This window comes from Anser brachyrhynchus (assembly GCF_964034855.1).
Source record: "Anser brachyrhynchus genome assembly, chromosome: 26".
Lineage (NCBI taxonomy): Eukaryota > Metazoa > Chordata > Aves > Anseriformes > Anatidae > Anser > Anser brachyrhynchus.
The window spans coordinates 5,569,406-5,590,388 of NC_137719.1; the positions used below are offsets into that span (position 1 = coordinate 5,569,406).

The 20,983-nt window shown below is 40.6% G+C and overlaps 1 protein-coding gene across 2 annotated transcripts in view; it reads left to right on the forward strand.

Annotated features, from left to right (window-relative positions):
* Positions 1–19,177, forward strand: part of LOC308183008 (uncharacterized protein) — a 61,029-nt gene extending 41,852 nt beyond the window's left edge. The window contains exon 4 of one of the 2 annotated variants that reach the window (XM_080568498.1): positions 17,813–19,177. In XM_080568498.1, the coding sequence (XP_080424624.1) occupies positions 17,813–17,853 (41 nt within the window). In that variant the 3' untranslated portion in view covers positions 17,854–19,177. Of the gene's footprint in view, positions 1–312; positions 808–17,812 lie in introns of those variants that run through there. The other variant, XM_080568497.1, reaches the window with a different exon arrangement.
* Positions 19,178–20,983: the final 1,806 nt, after the last annotated feature.

The window sequence follows — 20,983 nt, forward strand, 5'->3', positions numbered from 1 at the left end:
CCTTTCTTCCATCACTGCTCAGGAAGCCCATATCAATAAGATACTGTTGTTACATAGCTGTCATTTCTGCCCTCCAACAAATCTTGTCGCTGCAGAGCGTCTGGAGGTTGCAGATGCCTAATAATGTTCTTCCCTGCTCTGTCAATTGATTTCAAGGCTGCATACCCTTGTCAGACTGAATGCAGAGTGCAAGGTGCGGGGAGCCAGCCTGTGCAGAGGTTTTGCAGAGATCCTGGCAGTTCCACATAACACTCATTTCTCAGCTGTTGTTCATCTTCCCCACTCCGTTGCCCTGGTATTTATTTCTTAAAGGTTTGTCATCCCCTCTGTTTATGGGCAGGCTGGAAGGCAGTTGAAGCCCTCTGTCCATTCAGCACTGAACCATTGCTATGTTTGGAGAGTCAAGCTCACGTGAAGCTGTCTGCAGAGCACCCTCCAGGCAGAGGTCTTGGTACAGGACGAGATGGCTGAATCTGATGGATGCACAGGTCTAAAATGGAATTCACCTGCACCAAAGCTAAGTTCATAGCCAAAAAGCATTAGATACACATTAAACTCCTCCAGAAGTGGGGTGAGAGTTTCAGCTGTCTGAATCTACCTCTGGGGGTTGGAAACATTTGTGGTGTTAGAAGATTCACTTGTGGTTATAGTATGACAGGTGTTTTTCATTTTAGAACGGAAAAAAGTCTTGCAGATTATCCTATGGAAAGGAAAATCCCACCCTACCCAACCCAATTAAAATTCTACTTAAATTTTCATGGATTCAGGGAATAAAAACATCTAATTTGTGATAGAAACAGATTCACTGCCTACACTGCAATGTGATGTCAGACTGCAGCTTAGTAGATCTAGCCCAACAACTATTACATTCTTAGCTCTAGTAAAGTTGTACAAAAGAGGTTGTGCAACTTAAATGTAATTACATTTTTAGCAATATCACATGTCTACCTGGTGTGCTCTTGTGTGACTGGTTACTGATTCCCTGAGCTGGCAAAGATCTCTGACCAAGGGTGAAGTCCATGCAAAATGACTGCAGTAGGAGGTGGCTTTGTGGGGCCTGGTGGAAAGAAACAGAAAAGGCCTTGGGGTCCATATACCTGATTTTGATGTATGTACACATGCACGCATACTTTTGGAGAGCCTCTGTTTGATATTATCAATATTGTCCTATCTCTCAGGCTCTCCTGAACTTGTCCAATGCACTCAATAAGAAGGCATATTAATCCTGGGGGTGGAAATGAGGGGCAGAGCTGATAAATCAAGATATAAGTGTAAATGCATTTCTAATGAACACACATTGTGTAAAATAATGGCAGTATCACTGGCTGGGGGATAATTAAAAAGACAAAAGAGGAGAAAAAAGGGAGGAAGATCTCTTTACTGGATTGTTAATTATATGTAGCCTCATTGAAAGTAATGCACCATTACTCTGGGAAAGTGCAAGAATCGCCACCTTTTGCCCACACCTACTTTCTTTTGTCTCATTCCTTCTGTCCGAGCTCTTACAAAGTGGCAATAGTTGAACACTTAGATGAACTTTCTAAAGCTTCTGGGAGCCATTTTCTGTTCTGAACTTGGCCTGTTCTACCTTCTTTTTGATGCTTCTTTACCAAACTGCAGGAAGGCCTCATTTGGAACGATTCATGTGGAAGAAAAAACAGTGTTTAATGGGGAGAAAGGTAGGGAAATAGATCCAAAGTGGAAGAGTTAAAAGGGAGGGGTAAGGACTGACTGTAGGTTAATGGTTTAGGTGTGCATTTTGGATAGCAGAATTGTGTTATTCCTACCCATATCACACGGTACTGGTTTGAGCAGGAGCAGCAGCATGGAAGCCTTAAGATTCAGTGCTTCTGAGCTCTTTGGTCATGACAGCAATTAGAAACTGAGGCAAGGTAATTTGGCAAATCCGAAAGAAGAAAATTAAGACCTGTGTATCAGACAGGGAAATAGGAAGGTCTAAGATCTTGATTAAAAAGCACGAAAGACAGAGCATCTATATTTCCCTGAATTAAGGGAAATCTTGGGCAGGCTGACATGATTCCAAATTGAATTTATCATTTGTGTCCTAATGACATGAATATTCCAGTGACAATTTCAAGGTATTGGGCAACTCATTTGAGAGAATTTTCATTCATCATATTGACAGTGATGTTAATCAAATTGACTATCCTTAACAAAAAGCCCTGCTTCATTTGAAGTATATTGCTTTTCTGCCTGAGGGGAACACTTACGCAATTAACAAAACCAGATCGAATGCTAATAAAGAAAACAAATGAAGATTTATGCATAATCTACAAAAGGACTGCAATCATTTAATTAAGAGTATATATAGCAGTCTTTGAAAGAGAGTAAGTATTAGTAGTGATAAATGAAAAAAGGCCTTTGTGTGTTCGAATAGCAGTCAGGGAAGCAGATGGTTTCTTCTGCAACTTCAGTTTTAGTACTGCAGGACCTTCCATTGCCAGTGAGATTTTATTGCTTTAGATAAATTCCAAAGTTGACGCTTCTGCTTTGTATAGCGTACTGCTTAGGGATGGAGTTAATTTGTATCATCTGCTGGGAAGGGTGGTTGTCTAACAAGAGCAAGCGCACAGAAATTCTGAAATTTTGTAGAAATATTATTTCTGAGCTTTTTAAAATAAATGGTCACATAATATGTTTGACTCAGTTAAGATGTTCATTTGTGCTGAGCACACAGCAGGTATAGTACCTCCACACACTAAAAGGGACAGATGAGTATTAGCTGGCAGTGTAAGAGAGTTTATTCTAACGTGCCCTAGATGTCAGAGATGCCAGTCTTTAAATACCGTGTAAAATGGAAATGGCTAGTCTAATAATAGTAAAACTAAGAAATTTAGAGTCTGTTGTGCTGGGCTTTTATAATTTCTTTGGGACTCAGTGGGTAGTAATAGATGAAGCAGGTTAAATCCATCCCTGCTCTAAGCATGGGCAGCTCCACTGAAGTCAATAATTATGTTTTCACTTACAACCATTATTGAATTTGGCCTGGAATCTGAAAGGGAGCGACTGATGCAGACAGGATGGATTCAGCCTTAGCGGCAGCTGATGGGGAAGGTGGCTGGCAAGTCGGGAAGCTGTCGTGAGTTCGGCTGATGGGGCCTGAGCCAAAGGCAATCGAAGTCAATAAAAACGAGGCAGCTTTGGTGCTTTGTGGGGGATGATGTCAGGCTTGATCTTACACGTTCTGTTACTAATGTCAAATTTAAAGAGCATGCAGGTGTTGTGCAGACCTGGCTGTATATTCAGAGGTTTATGACTTGGTACAGGGATCAGATTTTCAAGACGGCTCAGACCATGCTGCTGGCCAAACTTGGAAGTGTTCCCGACGTGGAACTGTGTACTTCTGTGCACAACTAACGTGGTGTCTTTGAAACTGGATGCCCATAGCTGTGGGGTTTCTGGAAGCCAAAATCTGAACCTGATTTTAAACAGTCATACACCTTCACTTTTTACAGAAGCTTTATTACAACAAAATATTCGTCAGCTCTGTGGAGCTTATTAGGAAAAACTTTTTTGGGGAGGGACAACTTGCTAAATCCTCTTAGCAGCTTTGGCCTACGTCTTTGGTTTCCTTGCAGCCCCCTGCCACAGGATAGGGCAAATGGCAGTGGCTGACGGTATTCAAGATTTGTCTCCCTGGGTAGATGAAGGTGCAAGAGAACTAGTAAGAAAAAACACTCTGAGAATGAGATTTAAAAATCCCGAGTTAGTTGGCTGATACTCAGTAGTATTCATTGACCAGTGCCAAACTAAAAAAAAAAAAAAAAGTTTTTTTCCCTGTTCCCTTCTGCCAAGCAAATAATTACGAAGTTATGCATTTTGTTAAATGATTTGTTGCACTGAGGATTGACATCCCAGTTTCCAGCTTTACAGAGCTTCTTCATGCCTGGTGTTGTGGCTTTCAGATTCCTGAAAATTCATGCCAGCGAGTTCAGAATCTTTTAAAATCCTCAGAAATATCAGAGGAATTACCTTCCAGTCTGCCAGTGTGTTTTGTGTCAGGTATTGCAGAGACTACCTTCAGGAGGAAAGAACCGTTTCCCTGTGGCGTGTTTTCTCTTCAGCACTTTTATTAAACTGCTAATGGTTAAAAAGCAATAGAAGAATTTTAATTACTGTTGTCTTAGAACAGGGTTTGTTGCCAGTTCTTTGACCTATAGTAACCATGTGACTGTAGGAATCTGACTCAGGATTTGTATTTTATCCATATCAGTGTCCTGGTGAGTTGGAATGAGACTTCTCAAAGCATCGCTGTAGCCAATTTTTACATTAGGTCTTAACAAAAAAAACCGCAAACCTCAACAACAAAACATCAAACCATGACACTTTTTTCCCCTTCCACCTTAAAATGTCAATTCCTTTGAGTTTTTGTAAAAATCTATGTTTTCACATAGCCCTGTGGGTATTTTTCTATGACCTTAGTGTTTCTCTTTCACTTCCAGAGTACATGTTTAGTGTTCCATGTTCCTCTGGTTACCCGAGGCTGGGTTAAATCACACTGAGAGCAAGGCAGAGGCTGTGTGTGTGTGTAAAGCTGTGTGGCAATTGGCCCTGTAGTGATAGCAAATCATGTATTTATCTATTGAGATACAGATACATTAAAAACTGGAAGGAGGTTCTGCAACCTTTAAATCCTTTCATGTCACTTTATGTTCCTGCTGTTAAGCTTTTGCTATGTTAATGTCATCCTGGGTTGGTAATATTTACAGCACCTAAATCAATGTTGAGGACACACAGAATATTGCAGGATCAACTCTACTTATTTCAAATGCACTTTAATATTTTGACTGCCTGACCAGAGTTTGGGAAATAACTGTGGTAGAATGATAATGAGAAGTTTAACAGTTCTATGATGGTTGAAGCGGACTTTATGGAAGTTGATAAATTTCATCTTGTAGGTTTCAATTTCTCATTCCCTACAGAGAGATGGGGAGAATACATTGATACTGCATTTCAAATTGGCTAGATCAGAAGGAACAGCAGCTAAAATCCATTACAACCCAATTACATCTATCAGCTGAAGCTGTGTGCATTCATTCGTGAACATCAGCATTTAATCCATAAAGAGGAACTAATGAGAAATTTGAAAATGGAATCCATGCATCAGTAACTTTGGAGAGATTTTGCTGGGATTAATGAACTGCCAGAACATTGTCAACACACTGAAAATCTATTCTCTCTAGGTTTGTTTACTGACCAAAGAAAGATTTTTTTTTCCTGTTCTCCCTACTCTACAGCATGTTTTTGTCTTATTGGTAGTTCCTTTTTTTTTTACGTTCTTGGTGCAGGAAGCGACACTTTATTCACTTGAAGGATCAAATGCTTGTTTCTTTTCCATCCTGTGTGCATCTGGCTGGATGCTTGGCTAGCTTCTGAAGTCAGATAGGCTGCAGATGAACCTCTACTGCATCACTACCTCTCTTGCATAGGTCTACAAAAGACAAAGGCATGTGGGCTAGACCGTATTTTGTAACACAGAAAGAAAACCAAGGTATCAGCGACTAAATTTTATGTAGTACTATAGGCAAGTTGTTGAAGAGTTGCTAGTGTTCATTTGTAAGTTCACCTTTAAGATTCCTTTGTAAAATGCTGTGCTAGCTAATGGATTTTCTGATTCTCTAGAGCTACCAGTAGGTATCTTTCCAGAGTTGTGGATAAAAATGAGCCCACAGGAAAGCTGATCTCTCTAATGGGAATTAAAGCATATAGTAATTGCAGAGATATGGCTAGGCTAGCATGTATAAACAAGGCAGTAAACAATCACTCATCAAGATTGTGCATTTAAATGACAGCAAGTGCAGGCTATTTTTCTGAATGCTCCAAGGTGTGATATTGATACCCATCTGTATCAGTTAATGACCTAAAACTGTATTTGTATTTGGGATGTAGCTGAGATGTGTATTAATTTCTACAGGCATTTTACCTGGAGATGCTCTAAGAACATGTAGGTATTTCAGGACCAATCAGTGAAAATTCCTCTGAGCTTTTTTTGCCCATAGATGCTCTGCCTGTTCCAAAATAAATCTCCTTTATATTCCGAGCCTTATTTTTTCCTTGCTATCCAAGTGGTCTAGTAAGGTTTGATGGCTTAATATTTATTTCCTATTTATTTTGATAGATCTCTGTCATATTCACCAGCTGGATAAAGTTCCTATGCTTAACAGCAATATAGCAATATTTCCTCCCAGGAATCATTCTTTTCCACATTTAAGCAGCAGAGCTGATCTCCAAGTAGACAGATCTGACAGGTAGCTCCTCTGAGATCCCCTTTCCAATTGCACTCTTGATGTGGACATGACAGATTTGGGAAGAAAAGGATGGTGGGGAGAGGGCAGGAGAATGGAAAGCAGGAGAGGGAAAAAGAGAAAGCACACCATATGATGTGCAGTATATTTCAGCATTAAGCAATAAAGGATGGAGAGAGGTATGAAATAGAGAGCTGCAGAGCAAAGAACTGGGGTCAAAACCGCCTAGGCTGAAAGGTGGTAGCAGCATCTAGCACATTAAGCAAAAAATATGGAGGAGAATGGAACGAGAAGGGAATCCTTAGTGACTTCTTGTGTGAGCTGGAGCAAATCCCTGAAACATGATGTGCTTTGGTCTCTGCCTACAGAAGCAAAAATGTTCAGCAAACTGAAGACCTCCCAAATGAGGCCAAAGTAACATCTCTGCAAGTCAACCAAATGTGTTGCAAAAGACCTCCTGCTTTCCGTGAGGGTGCTGTGCAGAGGCATTAGTTGGGATGCTGTGAATGTTAGGTCAGGTACAGTGCTGTTTAGGTAGATCTGGCTGAAATGCTGTTTGGAGTACCTCCGCCGTGCTTTACCAAATGTAGATGTGCCCAAAAAGATATTAGCACGTTGACGAGGTAAAAATGTTTAGGCAATAGGAAAGGCAGTTGCTGTTCCCTCTTCAGCCACTTTGTGACTTTGAGCAAGTTGTTTCACACCCCAATATAGTAATTTGCCACCTGTTGTTCTGCACTGATAATATTTGCCCACTAAATGTAACAGATTTCTTTTTTAGAATGAACAGATACTTGAACTGTTTAGAAACCTGCTCACAAATGTTGCATTGAAAGAGCAGTTTAAGATGAGTAAATTGGGCTCACTTGCTAGATCACAACCACAAAAAAACCTTCACAATGATATGTTGGGACAAAAGCTACAAAGAACAAGGAATTAAGAGACCATAAGTGTGAATAAGGGTAATGTTCTCACAGCTGTTTTAAACAATTGCGTCAGACCATTTCCTTAAATCTCCTGGGGTTTTAAGCACAGAGGTTTCTTCTTTTCATTCATTTCTTTTTAAATGTTGAGCTAAATAAAAACTAGAAGTTCACAAACAACTGTTGTGTTCTGTTCAACATATGTGGCCACCGACTACCGCAGAGGAGTTATTCTCAGTTTGGCAACAGCATTTGCAAGCAATGCAGCCCGTTATTATTGCTTCCCTTGCACCTCACATTAGGGTGCAAATGACATGCCAGATATCCCAGTGCTTTGACAAGTAGAAGCAAAAGTGGAAGTGTGTAATAAAAAAGATAATGGTTAAGAAATAAAGCTAGATCCGGAAACATCTTGCAATGTTCACTGCATCAGTCGAATGTCTTAACTGTTCTGTGGCGATCAATAGAAATTGCACCTTTACAAGGACCGAGGCAGGTACAGGGGCCTGTCCTGCCGGAGCCTCTAGGTGCTGTGTAAAGGAGACGTGTGCTGAGAATCACTCCTTGTGCGGTGATGTTTCTTCAGTGAAGGCGTTATGTCCAGGAGGACTTCACACGGACACGTAGAGCCTGCGTGCAATGTAAGGTTAGCCTTACCTGTGGAGTCAGACACAACTCTTCTGTAATGTCTGATGGCTCAAATTTTGAGATTTTTCCTGCACAGATGCAGAAGGAATAGAACACTTAATTTGGCTGTGACTTGAAGAGACATTCTTAGAAGGAAAATGTCTTAATTTGGTAGTTCCACCATAGTCATATTAGCCCAATGAGACTAACTGAACTTAATGGGAGGATGAAATAGTCAGTTTTGGCCTCCTATTTGTCATTTAAAAAAACCTTTTGTTTGGCTGAGAGTAAGAGTGAAAGGTTTGCTGCAACTTAAGGAAAAAAATAGCCGAGAAATAGAAACCTCACTGAGCTGACAAGTAAAAGTACATCCACTTCTGTACTTGGCTTCTCTTAAAATAGCCCACGCATAAGGGTATATTTGTAGTACATCCCTGGCAGTGTCTGACTCCTCGCTAGGGCTCTCCCCGCAAACTGTGTTCCCCTGCTTTCTGAACAGTAAATAACAGAACTCTTTTGACAAGTACACCAACCATATCTTGATTAGCTTCTCTCGCTAATAAGCGTATCAAAGATGTTACAAACATTTTTGACCTGCATGTCACCTGTAGAGGAGATTTTAGAGACCTGGAATCTGGAAGACTCCAGGCTTGCAGATGTCTACCATGTCTTGCATGACTTGTAGCAGCTCAGAAATGGGATAGGGGAGGTGGAGTTGAATGTCCTTTCCAGAAGTGGTTCCCTAATTCCTTTTCAGTGTGAATGTCCTAGTGTGCCTGGATACAGATCACCACCCAGTGCTGCAAATCATCATTTATTGCGCTTCAGGAGACATAGGCTGCCTTTGTGGGGGGCCTCCTGTAATGTTCCTCGTGTTTAGGAGGACAGCATTCTTTATGCTTCTTTATTGATTGTAACCAACTTTGCAAAATAGAAAGGACAGACTCTTGTAGTAAAAATCAATCTGCTTGGTGGAACACCCACTTGTTTCAGATTTCTGAATGTATGCTGGTTTGTCTCAAATTCATGGTTGTCATAAAAAAAAACCCCTCCATAAATCATATTCCAAGAATGGATCTTAACTACCTACTGTTTTCTTTCCAAATACCTGTTGTTAATCATCCTGACATTCAGGGGCTGAAGCTTTGAATGCCACATGTTGCAAGCAGCTGAAAGCTTCATGTAAAAGGGAAATATGTATCTGACATAAAATACCGTACGCTAAGTATATGGACAGGCTAATCTCTTGATCAAGTATAAAATATGCACACTTTATCCATGCAGCTAGCTCAAAGAGCAGTATGTAAATACACACACGAGTGACAGGTAGATAAACAGTGATATACTGAAAGCTTTGCATGAATGCCCACACTTGCAATGCTTAAAGTATTTTCTGACATCACTTGAAATGTATGCTGAAGGGGTGATGCAAGGGTAGTTTATATCCAAAGGTCCAAGCTCAAACCAAGCGCTTAGCTGAGATCTGCCTTCAGAAACCCGTCAGAAGGGCAGCGCGGCCGAACCTGGCTCCCCGTGGGACACAGTCCTGCTCTCGCTGAGCTTTCACGAGGAGAAGGCACAGATGGCTCAGGCTGCGTACAGAGAGTGAACCCCAGGTGCATATTTTGCTTACGAACATTGTCAGTGTGAAGTTTAAGTTTGACAGGGATCCAATTACAGGTGAAACTGAGGTTTCTGGTGTCTGCTGGAGTCGTCAGTCCCTTTTGCAGGGCTCCTCTCTCAGCCTGCCACTTAGGTGGCTCCGTGTAAGCCTTCGGCCCTGCTCCTTCGTCTCCTGGAAATTCACTGACAGGAAACAAGTCGGAAAGCAACTCTTGTCTCTCTGAGGCTGATCACTTCCAAGCAAATATTTGCTTTCTAAGTTGAGGTAAAGGTGAAGGGATAGATTTTGACAGTTTCTAAGATAAATTCCCTCTTCAACTATCCAAACACTGCGGGTTTATTTGTACCTCTGAAAATAAGTTACTAAAAATAAACTGAGTTATGAAGTCTGTAACTTAGGACCTAAGTGATACTTAGAAGCTTATTTGATTGACTTGATTGAATGACATAGCTCTAGCCAGGACTTTTTTGGCAGCACATTTTTTTTTTCCCCTGGAAAATGCTCTGTGCATAGAGACAAATACTTTTCAGGAAAACATAGCGATTTTGTCAGACTGGATCCCGGGATCAAGATAGAATTTCTGTCTGAAGAAGTAACAGTATCGCAGGGTAACAAATAACCCGGCAATTATGATAAATGTCTGAAAGGTTAAAAGCCTTTGTTCAGGCTGACCCTGTGCTGCAGAAGAAATATCTTGCTCTGGCTCTTCCCAACAACAGACGTCGGCCTTTGCTCTGAGACGGCGGCGACAGCACGCGGGTGGCTGGGCAGGGGGGGTTTAAGAGCTCTGGTTGCCGTCGAGCAGAAGCCTCATCTGTGGGACTTCAGTCTCATTTTTCTTGACCTATTGTACATTTGATAAAGCTGAACAGGATTTCAGCTGCCACCTCTTAACGTAAGGATTTGAAAGCAATGGAAATCCAGTGGTGGTTCCCTGCAGCATGGGGTGGATGCGCACAGCTCTGTACGCGATCACCAGGTCTGTCAGCACTGGACAGAACCGGAGCTTGAGGGCCCGTACAGACCGTCAGGTTTAGGAATGGTGATGGAAGTCCTAATGGGACTCAAAGGGGAGCCAGAATGAGCTTCACATAAGGTTTTGACACCCCAGCTGTTGTGGTCGATGGCAGTGATCCATCTCCCCCAGACGCCTGCCCTGCAGGCTGCCAGCTTTGAGCTCCTTTGGCAAACCAAGCCAAGCCCTGGTCTGTTCCAAGTGCATGCTAGATAACGCTGTTCTCTCACCCCCTACTAAAGGACAACTTGCCCATAGTCTTTGTCTACTTGCTGCTCCGAGATTGTGTAGATTGTTTTTGTTTCTTGCCCTTTGTTGCAGAGCTCCCTGTACGAACCGCCACTGGCATCATATTCAAACATTTTCATTTCCCTACTATTATTTAACTATCTTTCTAATTAATTCTATGACCTGAAATAAATTATTGACTTAACAGACTCACTCTTGTTTTCTGTGACAGGTTCAGCAGTAAACAGGCCATTAACAATTCATAACGAGTAGCTCCTGTATGTTTTTTTGTGTGCTAATTTTGTTCTCTCTTGCTGACATCCTCGGTGTGCCTTGTACCTTGTCTGCAGGCCTGGGGAGTGGGAGATGCAGGGTGACTTGTGCATTATGCTTCCTACCAGGAAAAAGCCTTCAGATTTGGCAGAATGCATTTAGATTTTCTGGATGAATGAGTCACTTGGGAACAATGAGCGAGGATAATTTCTTCCTTCTGTGCTCCTTAATAGCACTGCGAGAAGGGCATATATTCAGTCCTTGGTCTTGAGGTCAGTTTCAAGAATGTTTCACACACGTATGCAGCTACCAAGTCACACTAGCTTGTGGTTGACTTAATGGCTCCCAGGAAGGTATTTGATCTAGACTAAAAACATCAAGAGATGGAGAATTCTCCAGTGCCTTTAATAGTTTACTTCAATTTTTAATAGAAAACTACTTTATTTATGCTTCAACGTGTATGAATCAAGCTTTAACCTTTTCCCTCTTATAGTAACTGAAACCGAGAGGAACTCCATTTCACTCAGCAAAGTTTATACTGCTCAAAAGCATGATAGAAGAGTAAATGTTCTTCCTACGCTCTTGTCTATACCTTGTGGTGTTGGATCAGGAGATCTAGCTGATATTCTCAGAAACACCACTGAGACTGCATGTAAGTTTGAACACAAACAAGTCCATTAGGCTCCTTACTTCTGTATCTGCTTGGGAGATGTGAACTATAATGCTGACCTGCCACGTATCCTACTATGAAATTAAATGTATGTAAAGCTCTTTAGGTTGGATTCAAATCTCACTGTGATAAGTGTTTTTTGGACTTATTTATGTTGGCTTGTGCTAGTAAAGAGATTTTTTGCAGTCACGACAAGGTGCATTTGCTCTGCCTGTAGGGGGCTGGAGAACTGCAGAAATGCATTCCAAGTGCAAAAGTCATTAGACGAAGCTCATGTGTCCAGTCGGCTCAACGCGGTGGCATCTCATTTATGTCTCATTGCCCACCTTTTCCTTGAAGGAGGAAGGAGACATCTGCTCACACAGACTGCTGCCTGAACAGCTTCTTGATCCTTCTGCAGCCAGCTCAAATACAGTATCTGGCATGGTCATATTTATCCCACCTTGGTTTATGGACTAGCTGGTCTACAGCTGCATGCTGTTGAGTCATCTTCGTGCCATAATATAATGAAATTCAATTCAAAATTGAAAGTGGTTTCAAGCAAATGAACTTTACTTCACAGTGAGGAGAGGCTGGGCACATGCAAGCTGGCAGCCACTGGTGGCTGCATTTTTGACTTAGTGTGCAGCAGTTAGCCTCAGGCATGACCCTGAAAAGGATTTTTACTGCTGGTTTCTGATTACTTGTAATTCCCATTAGTATTAAATATAGGCTTATAAGCTGTAGTATTCAGTGCTGCACCTTTTAAGTGCAGGTGCCTTTTGGAGAGAACAGCATAGCTGGTAAGCAGTATGCAGCAGCGCTAAAGCCAGGTTAGGAAGAGAAGCAAGACTGAAGTTAAACTGGAGTTCCCACGGCAGTTACGTTTGCTGGCACCCATTAATTGTGTGGGGGTGGAAAGGCTATTTAATTGAGCGCATAGATTAACTGGACTGACATCCCTGAATGCAGTCAAGAGTGAAGTGTAAGTTGACAAACATTTTCACGGCAGAGGCTTTTCGCAGCTTTAATCTCTCCCTTTAAAGTTTACCAGCTGGATTTTTACACCTCCAATGATTTACCAGCAGAAATACTGCCACTAGAACGTCTGGCCAATAAATGGATCCTGTCAGTTAATTAAGTTTCTACGTGGTATTAACTTTCCAGTCGCAAACCATTTGCATGGTCTAGAAACTAAGACTTTCAAGTACAAACCAGTGGTCACAGGCTCTAATTCCATTTCAGTCTTTGACTTGCTCTGTACCTCGAAAACATTAATTTATCTGCAAGGGGTGGGAGAATGTTGCAGCAGAAGGATTGACAAAGGTGTGCTTATGGCTAAGAAAATGGGCCAGAATGCAAGAAATTGGGATTTCATTTTTCTGTCTTTTCTTTCTGACCTTAATCATCATAATTGTGACTGGAAAATATACATATGTTATGATTCGTATGTTATGATTGTAAGAGCCCTGATAATGCCTGGAAAGACATCTACAAACTGCTACTGACAAACTAAGGCTGCCTTCTAGAGCTATGAGATCTTTTTTTAAGAAAAGCCTTTGGTAGTTGAGAAGTGGATGTGCATGACCAGTGAAAGCAGCTGATACGGAGATACCGCAATATATCGCCACAGGAAATACGAGCCTCAGAGATGAAAACTTCCAATTTTAAGGACGCATGTAATGAATGCAGTCAAGTGGAACAGCAACATGGCACTGCATAAAATAAAGTGGAATGTCGTGTAAATTGATCTGAAAATTACTGGTAGTTATACCAGTCTCTGACAGGTTGATTCACACTAATTCGAGAAAAAAAATCTTTTCACTGTTACCAGCCTGAATGCCCAAGCACGGGGGAAGAGGAGGTAACTAGCTGTGACAAGGCAAGATGCTGTCCTGTAAAGGCACCAGTCTTCTCCCTGCTTTAACTTGTTCCTTTGTGCTTGTGGAATTGCTGATCTTGAGACTGCGTACCTACACGGCAAGGGGACACTTCACCCTCCTGCAGGGGAACTGGGATGAACTGCATGGAGCATGGCCTTGGAGCGGGATTTGAGCTCTACATGAGTTCATTTGTTGCATCTGATAGCTCACGGACACTTGCATAAAGGGTTTGATTCTCACTACTGCAAAGCAGGAATTTTATGAGTGTTCAGAGAAGAGCTTGTAAGGAAAAATCCCGTGTGTGTATGGAGGGTGGTTCTCAGATCATGAGAATTTGCCACTTATCTCAGTAGAAGTGAAAGGAATACCAACCTGAAAACCTGTGAGCAGCTTTTTTGTTACTGTGTGAAAAAATTGGTTGTAGTTTTACCATGAGGTAAAACTTTACCATGCAGGGTTTTGATTTTCCTTCACAGAATACTGAGAATAAACGAATGTTTTCCACAAAGGCTTTCTAAGAAAAATTGCTTTAATCTGAAAACACTGAATGAAAAGAGGTCGTGATCAGTGCATCCTTGTTTCATTCCCTCTAGACTCCCTGGCGCTTTCTTCCCTCTCCACCTTGTTGCCTCTTAGCAGTCTCATTGCTCATCTTTTCCCTCAGCCCAGCCCAGGAGATGCGCAGACCACGTTCGGCGCTGACAGAGCTGGTTAGCTTACCAAACGACACAGACTTGGGAGTGATGAAGGCTCTGACAGTATATCCGTATATCCACGTGCTGCACTGTCAGCCTGATGCCTCAAAAAAGATAGGCCAAGCAAGTAAACAAGCCTGCTCTCAAATTCTTTGCTTTTCCAGAAATTTCAAGACAAACCAAATCCTTTTTCTTTCCTACTTACAATTTTTTGCTGTATAGACACAGGATCAAACTTAACGCCATTGCTTGCATCCAAGAAGCTGTGCATTTCATGTGACTTTAAGTTTTTCCTCTTACTCTTAAATTCTACAGAAGAAAGGTAAAAGCCTGACTCAGACAGGCTCACTATACGTTATTAAACGTGTACACTGTAGGAATACATCTTAAAATAGAGCAGATTCTGCTCTAAAGATTTTTTTTTTTTGCATTTTGAAGGAAAAGCTGGAAAATTGATAAAACCATTCATAGTTCTACCACCCTTGCCCCCTTTTTGCTCCGTCTTGAGATGTATTTATTATTAAGGAAGCTGGGCAGAAAAAAAAATAAATATTAAGTTGTTTTTTTTTTTTTACTGATGAGGAGCTTAGAGAATTCCTGTCAAGTAGTTCTCCCTACAAGGCATTTATGTTAATACTTTCCTTGTTGACAGTTAGACCTGATACAAAGTGTGTAGGAACTGGTGGCAGCAGTCTTTCAGTCATAATTAGGTTTTGCATTTCTAATGTGTACAGGCTGCGAGGAAAGCTTTCATGTTCATCTCTGCTGTGAGAGAGGTCAGGCGAATTTGCAGAAGTTCAGATGTTCTGTCAATCAGCCCTTGGAACAACTCGGAAAGCAGAACTGCCGGATTCTCCACGTGCTGCTGCTTTGGTCAGGTGTCAGCTAGTACAACCTCAGGAAGAACTCACAAGAGTTCGGTCGCGGTATATGGATATCAGGTTTGTTTCCTCTGTCAATCTTTTCCGCAGGTTCTGAATAGCAGGTGCATCTGCAGGCCCCCATAAATAATAAGTAATTCTTGCTGGTGGGATGCAGCCAGCAGGCTGACAGAGTTGGTGAGAGGAGCATACAGTGGGTCCTCTTTGTCTCTGACCTCATTTAAGAAATGTTTCCCCTTTGTTTCCTGTTATAGCATTTCAGCTCAGACAGGTGCAGATTTGCCAAAATGAATGTTAATTGCCTATTTACTGCATCCGAGCTTGTTCAATTTACTCACAGATCATTTCCTATTCAGAACCCAGCAGCAAATTTGGTTTTCTATTTCTCCTGTTAATCGCTTTACTATCTATGTAGGCAAATGCCACCGGAGCAACACTCCCACCTCCTGAAAAGCAACCATCTTTGTGCATTTAAAAAGCCAGTGCTGAGTCCCAGAAAGGGCAAGGACACATCCCTGAGAACAAACAACTGCAGGCAGCCGAATATGGATGTGAGCCCTGTAGGATGAATCAACAGTGCAGATCATTAGAAACCTGGGTAGATTTGAAGAAAGGCTTCGATCAGCATTTCTGTAAGCCAAAGACAGCCTTACTTTGCTTTCTTCTCAGGAGATAGCTCCCATATTCTCATCTTGTGTTTTAAGAACTTGCTAGCATTTTGTTGATTTCACCGTGGCCATTCGATAACTTGCTCCAGTTCATTCTTGCTGGTACAAAAAGACGAAAAGACAACTTGAAAGTACGTTTGTGTGTGGCAGAATTTAAAAGCTCAGGGAGCTGTGCCCCGGGAGAAAAGAAGTAATGTCATAGGGTGTTATACCTGTCAGGGCTCGAGTCTGAGGTCCTTTAGCTATTTGTTTCCAATAAATAGTCCAGCTTTTACATTTCTCTTCTATTTCCACTTTGTGACTTTTAAAAATACCTCACAGGATTTTTTCATTAGTTCAGCAAGGCAGCAGAGCAAAGGAGGCAAGATTGTTAGCTGCTAACCTGGGCGGAGGTGCGATAAATCTTCTAAATCACCTGCTCAAAGTATCTTCTCTGCTTTGAGGAAAGGGAGCAATTATATCAGTTTATCTGTACCATTCCACCTTCCAAAACAGGGAAGCAATTGTGAGAAGCTCCTCCCTCAGTAAAAGGGTTGTTTCCATCTCTCTGGTGCTGTAGTCAAAAGAAAAAGACCTGATTTCTCACCTCTGGCTGCTCTTCGTCTGTTGCTTGAGGAAGGGACTTCATTTGTGCATCGAGGAGAGAGACCAAAAAAAAACCCAAAATTGTTTAATGAAGGCTATGTGTTATTTTGTATTTTCTAGTCCAGTTCAGGTGGGTGACAGCATATGTTAAGGTTCTTATAAACACGAAGATGAGGGGTTCAAACTGTACAAATACTCAGCTGGTGTAAACCGGCCAAACACCATTTTGTTGCAGAAATTACTGCTTTTCCTCTGACCTACTCCATGTCATTGATGGATTTCGGTTTCTTGGTAGCAACCAGCTTGGAAGAGTTAATAGGTGGGAAAAGTTCATGAAATTCATCAAAGGCGCTAAAGACATGTTTCCTTCTGTTAACCTAAAAATAACTGGGCTTCTCAAACACTAACCAAACAGGTGCAAATTATAACATCTGGCATGTTTGCTGGACCGGAGCCAAAAAGAATCAAACAAGTTCTGATGGAAAAAGTAAGATTTGTATAATGAGACTAACTTTGCCCAATACTTGGAAGCTGGAAAGGAAAAAATGATGCTGTCATAAAAAAAAAAAAAACTCAAAAAAAAAAAACAACAATGCTGCAAATCTTGTGGTTTACTTACATAATATACTAATATAATAATTTAATAATAATAATAAATTTAATTAATTAATTAATTTAATTAATTTAATAATAATAAAAATTATTTAATAATAATAATTTAATAATATATTAAATTGAGAACACTCACACACTTAAGGATTTTTTTCTGTTTTGGGACCCTGATGTCCATTTTTAAGCTCTTCTTTGCATATACAGTTTTATTGTAGATCTCATTTCCCTGTGCTGCAATAGTTTTGTAGAGACAGAACCCAAAGTACTGTAGGATCACAGCTTGTAATCATTTGCACTGCCTGTATTTTTCACAGATGGGGCTGTTATGTTCCAGGAATGTAGCTGAGATAAAATATGACCGTGAATTGACTTGAATTAGATTGTTTCTTTGCCTTTTTTTTTTCCCTTTTGCTTTTTTTTTCCCCACCAGTAAGACTAGTAATATTCAATGTGGATTAAGGACTGCAGGTTAATGGGAAGCATAAAGGAGAAGGGCTGAAAATGGAACATCTCAGTGTAAAGTCTACCAGTCAGCTGGTAGCTCTCATCTAACATTTTCCAAGCAATGATATTCTTTGGTTCTTTAAATTATTACAAACTGGTGAAAACAATGAAGCTATTCCAAGGAAAGTATGGGTTTACTTAACTGATTATCAGAGTATTTCTACTTAATTCCTTTCTCCACGGTTAGAGTTTGAGATACAGGACTTCCTCAGAAGTTGTACTGCTTTTGTTCAAACCCCCAACCTCATCTACTTTTGAAATTGTGAAAGGAAGAAGAAAATCTTCCTTATGACATGCAGGAATTGCAGCTGAGCAACGCCTCCGACAAACCGGGCAGAAGCACATTGCCATCTTACACCTGCTCATCTCTTTCAACCAGCAGGTGAAGAGTTCTGCTGTATTCAGAACAATAACGTGTAGCCGTGATCAGCAAGGGATCGAGCAGTCATGAAGAGAAGATTTAATCTGGACAGAGTTCTTTGAGGAGGTCAGGTTTAAGTCTAATATTCCATAAAACCAGGAGTAACTGCGCTGTGAGGTGTTTGTGCAAGCCAGAGATGAGAGGGGAAGCAGACCCACAAGGCTGATGCCTTATAGCAAGATTAATCTGATTAGGGCCTGGCATTATGTGATTGCTTTGGGCCCAGCAGACCTCTTTATAACCTTTTTGTAAACACAAGATTTCTGATCAACTTGTCAAAACGTTACAAAAATGTTATTAGCTCTGGATCTTTGTTGTCAGGGTCAGGAAGGTCTGCTCCCTTCTGCTCTTGTTTTCGTGCTAGGAATGCAATTTCCACTCAGGCATCACAACATACACTGTCATTTTTTTATTTTTTATTTTTTTGTAGTGTTTTTATATCTGTCTAAAGTGGAAAAGCTGATATAAAACCTGACACACAGACTAGCAGTGCCTGTTTTTATCTTTATGTATACAGAATTACTTCTGGCTTCTGCAGCTTCCCTCCATGCTGTGCTTTGTTTTTAACCTTGTTTCTTCACACGTGGCTGCCTTATGTCAGGCTGCAGCCAGTGTGCCCGACAGTCGCAGAACTAATAAAGTTAGTGCTTGGGCTGCACTTGATCCGCAGAATGTAATAGCATTAAGTTATGTTCGGTATAAGGTGAGTTGCCATTGTAAGTCGGTTATGAGAAGAAATGTGATTAAGTGGGTGGGGAGCTCACTAGGAAATTCTCCACACTGCAACTTCCTTTGGCTAGCTCAAAACTGGATCCATAATGGGCCGTTGACTAGATTTTGTCATGCTGTATTAATTTGTTGATACCTTCACTTCTCCACACCACCAACTCCTGGTTTATCTGACCGAAGTCCACTGATACATTAATACCTGAGATCAAATGCTTCAGATAAGGCAATAACAATGATAGGACTAAACTTCGCCCATTTTTGTAAGCTATCAGATGCATAAAACACACAGTGTATGCAAATTTAAATGCTACTTTTTAAAAAGGCCATAAATATCATGTCATCTGAGGTAGCTCCCCTACACTACTTGCTTAAATTTGAGGTTGCCACAATTTGCTAAAATAAGGTACAATGAAAGTCACCTCTATGTTAAAAAAAAAAAGGCATCTGAGCATCTACAGTATTTTCAATGCATTCTCAAATTTAGTTTCTGTTGATTCAAGACATAATAAAGTACTTTAAAACTTTTGAAAATTCCATTAGTGAGAGTCTGTCTCTCTCGATGTCTAAATACAGTTTAAAAAAAAAACACAACTGGCTCATGAATGCCTAAGTTGTAATATACTTGCTCAAGAGTTTAAGCATGGGAATTTCAAAAGTGCTTATGTGATCTGAAAGTTTAAGCCCTGCTAAAAATCAGCAGGACACATAGTCTTAAATGTCTATCGGCTTTTGAAAATTGAACTTATTGCTCGTAATGCAACCAGTATTCTTAAAAAAAATGTAGCTTATCAAATCCTGAGGTATAACAGCCAGCAAATATATATGATTACAAAAAAAATGTAAACACTTTGCTACTCATTGTGTTCCCATCCGTTTCTAACAGTGTTGGGTGAAATCCCCCAACTCCTTTTCACTGTTATTTGAACCACTAATATTGAGCCATTTAAATTTTTCCACAAGAATGATTCATCTTTCCAGGCTATGAGAATAAATAAGCAAGATATATAAATCTCTATTGCCTGAAAAAAAGAATAAATGGATTTCTTTCAGCACTGCTAATATATATCCTTTTTTATGAAGGACTCTGTTCAGTGCCTATAGCTCTGAATTAGTTGTCTAATTCATGGAGCATCTCTGGATATGCAAATTAAAAGCAAGTTTTTGAGTGTTGCCTTTCCCTGTTTCTCTTGAAGGTGCGTTTGGTTGTTATGCTTATTTAGATGAGCCTCAAAAGAAGCAACTATTTTAGGTTTTGTGGCATTCTTGCTGACTTGAGCATTAAAAAAGTTATTCAAGAACATCATCATAAGTCATATTTTCTGCTGGTATGAATAAATGTTAAATTCCAGGGACCAACACAAAGCATTATGTATAACTTATGTCCTATTTTCAAATCTTAAAGAAGGCTTTAGTGGTTTTGTGCATTTAATTTTAGCTGCTTGAAGCTTTTATTCAGAACTTTGCGGGAAGTGGCTTTGTCACTTAAATGGAAACTCATGCAGGAAAGGAGCTCTTTAAAATTAAATTCATTTTGTCCATCAAAGTTTCCCAAAGTACAACTTTATTTGTTTCTCTCACAACATAAAAACAAGTAACTAGTTCTCTAGGTGAATATCCCTTTATCATGGAGATTAAATACCTGGAGCAAAGATAACTTTGGGGTGATGTTGCACTGGTTTAGCAACATACAGTGCTCTGGCACAACAGCTGAACAGAGGAGGTGACAAATACTGTGCCAGAAGGGATTTACCTTGAGAGAGCTGATCCAAAATTAATCCAAGACAACAAGATGAATAGAGTGATGCAAACGAGTAGAGCTCTGGGATCTTTAATGACCTCATGTGATCAAGAGCGTACACCAGATGATGTTGCCTGAAGCTTTATGGTTCATCAACCCATAAAATCACACTGGTAATTGATACAGCACTGACTCAGAAGTCGAACTGCCACCAACAGGTTCACCCATGCTGCTTCCTACAGCCTCGGGCTTGCTGGGAAGTAGTGCTGGTCTCATACAGTTTCTCTTGGATTGTAAGATGCGAGAGTGAAAAAAGGCATATTGTGTTTTCATCTCTAGTCCTGAAGGTACCCCCCAAAGAATTTACTGTTTTGCTTCACAGAGAAAGGAAAAGCTGTACCTCAAAGATTTCAGCCTCACTCAGTACTCCTGGGGGCTCTGAGTCCGCAACCAAATAGCGATAATTCAGCCTGACCGCTGCCTGCTTCCACTACTGCAATAAGCTATTTCTTTCATCCCAAAACAAAAGGGAATAGAATTCTCAAGCCACAAAAACCTGCAATATTTTAAAATCTGATTTAAACGTGGTTTTGTTTTATTTCTGAATAGTCAGAAATGCTTCTAAAATTTAAAATAGAAACAACAACAACAAATAAACAAAA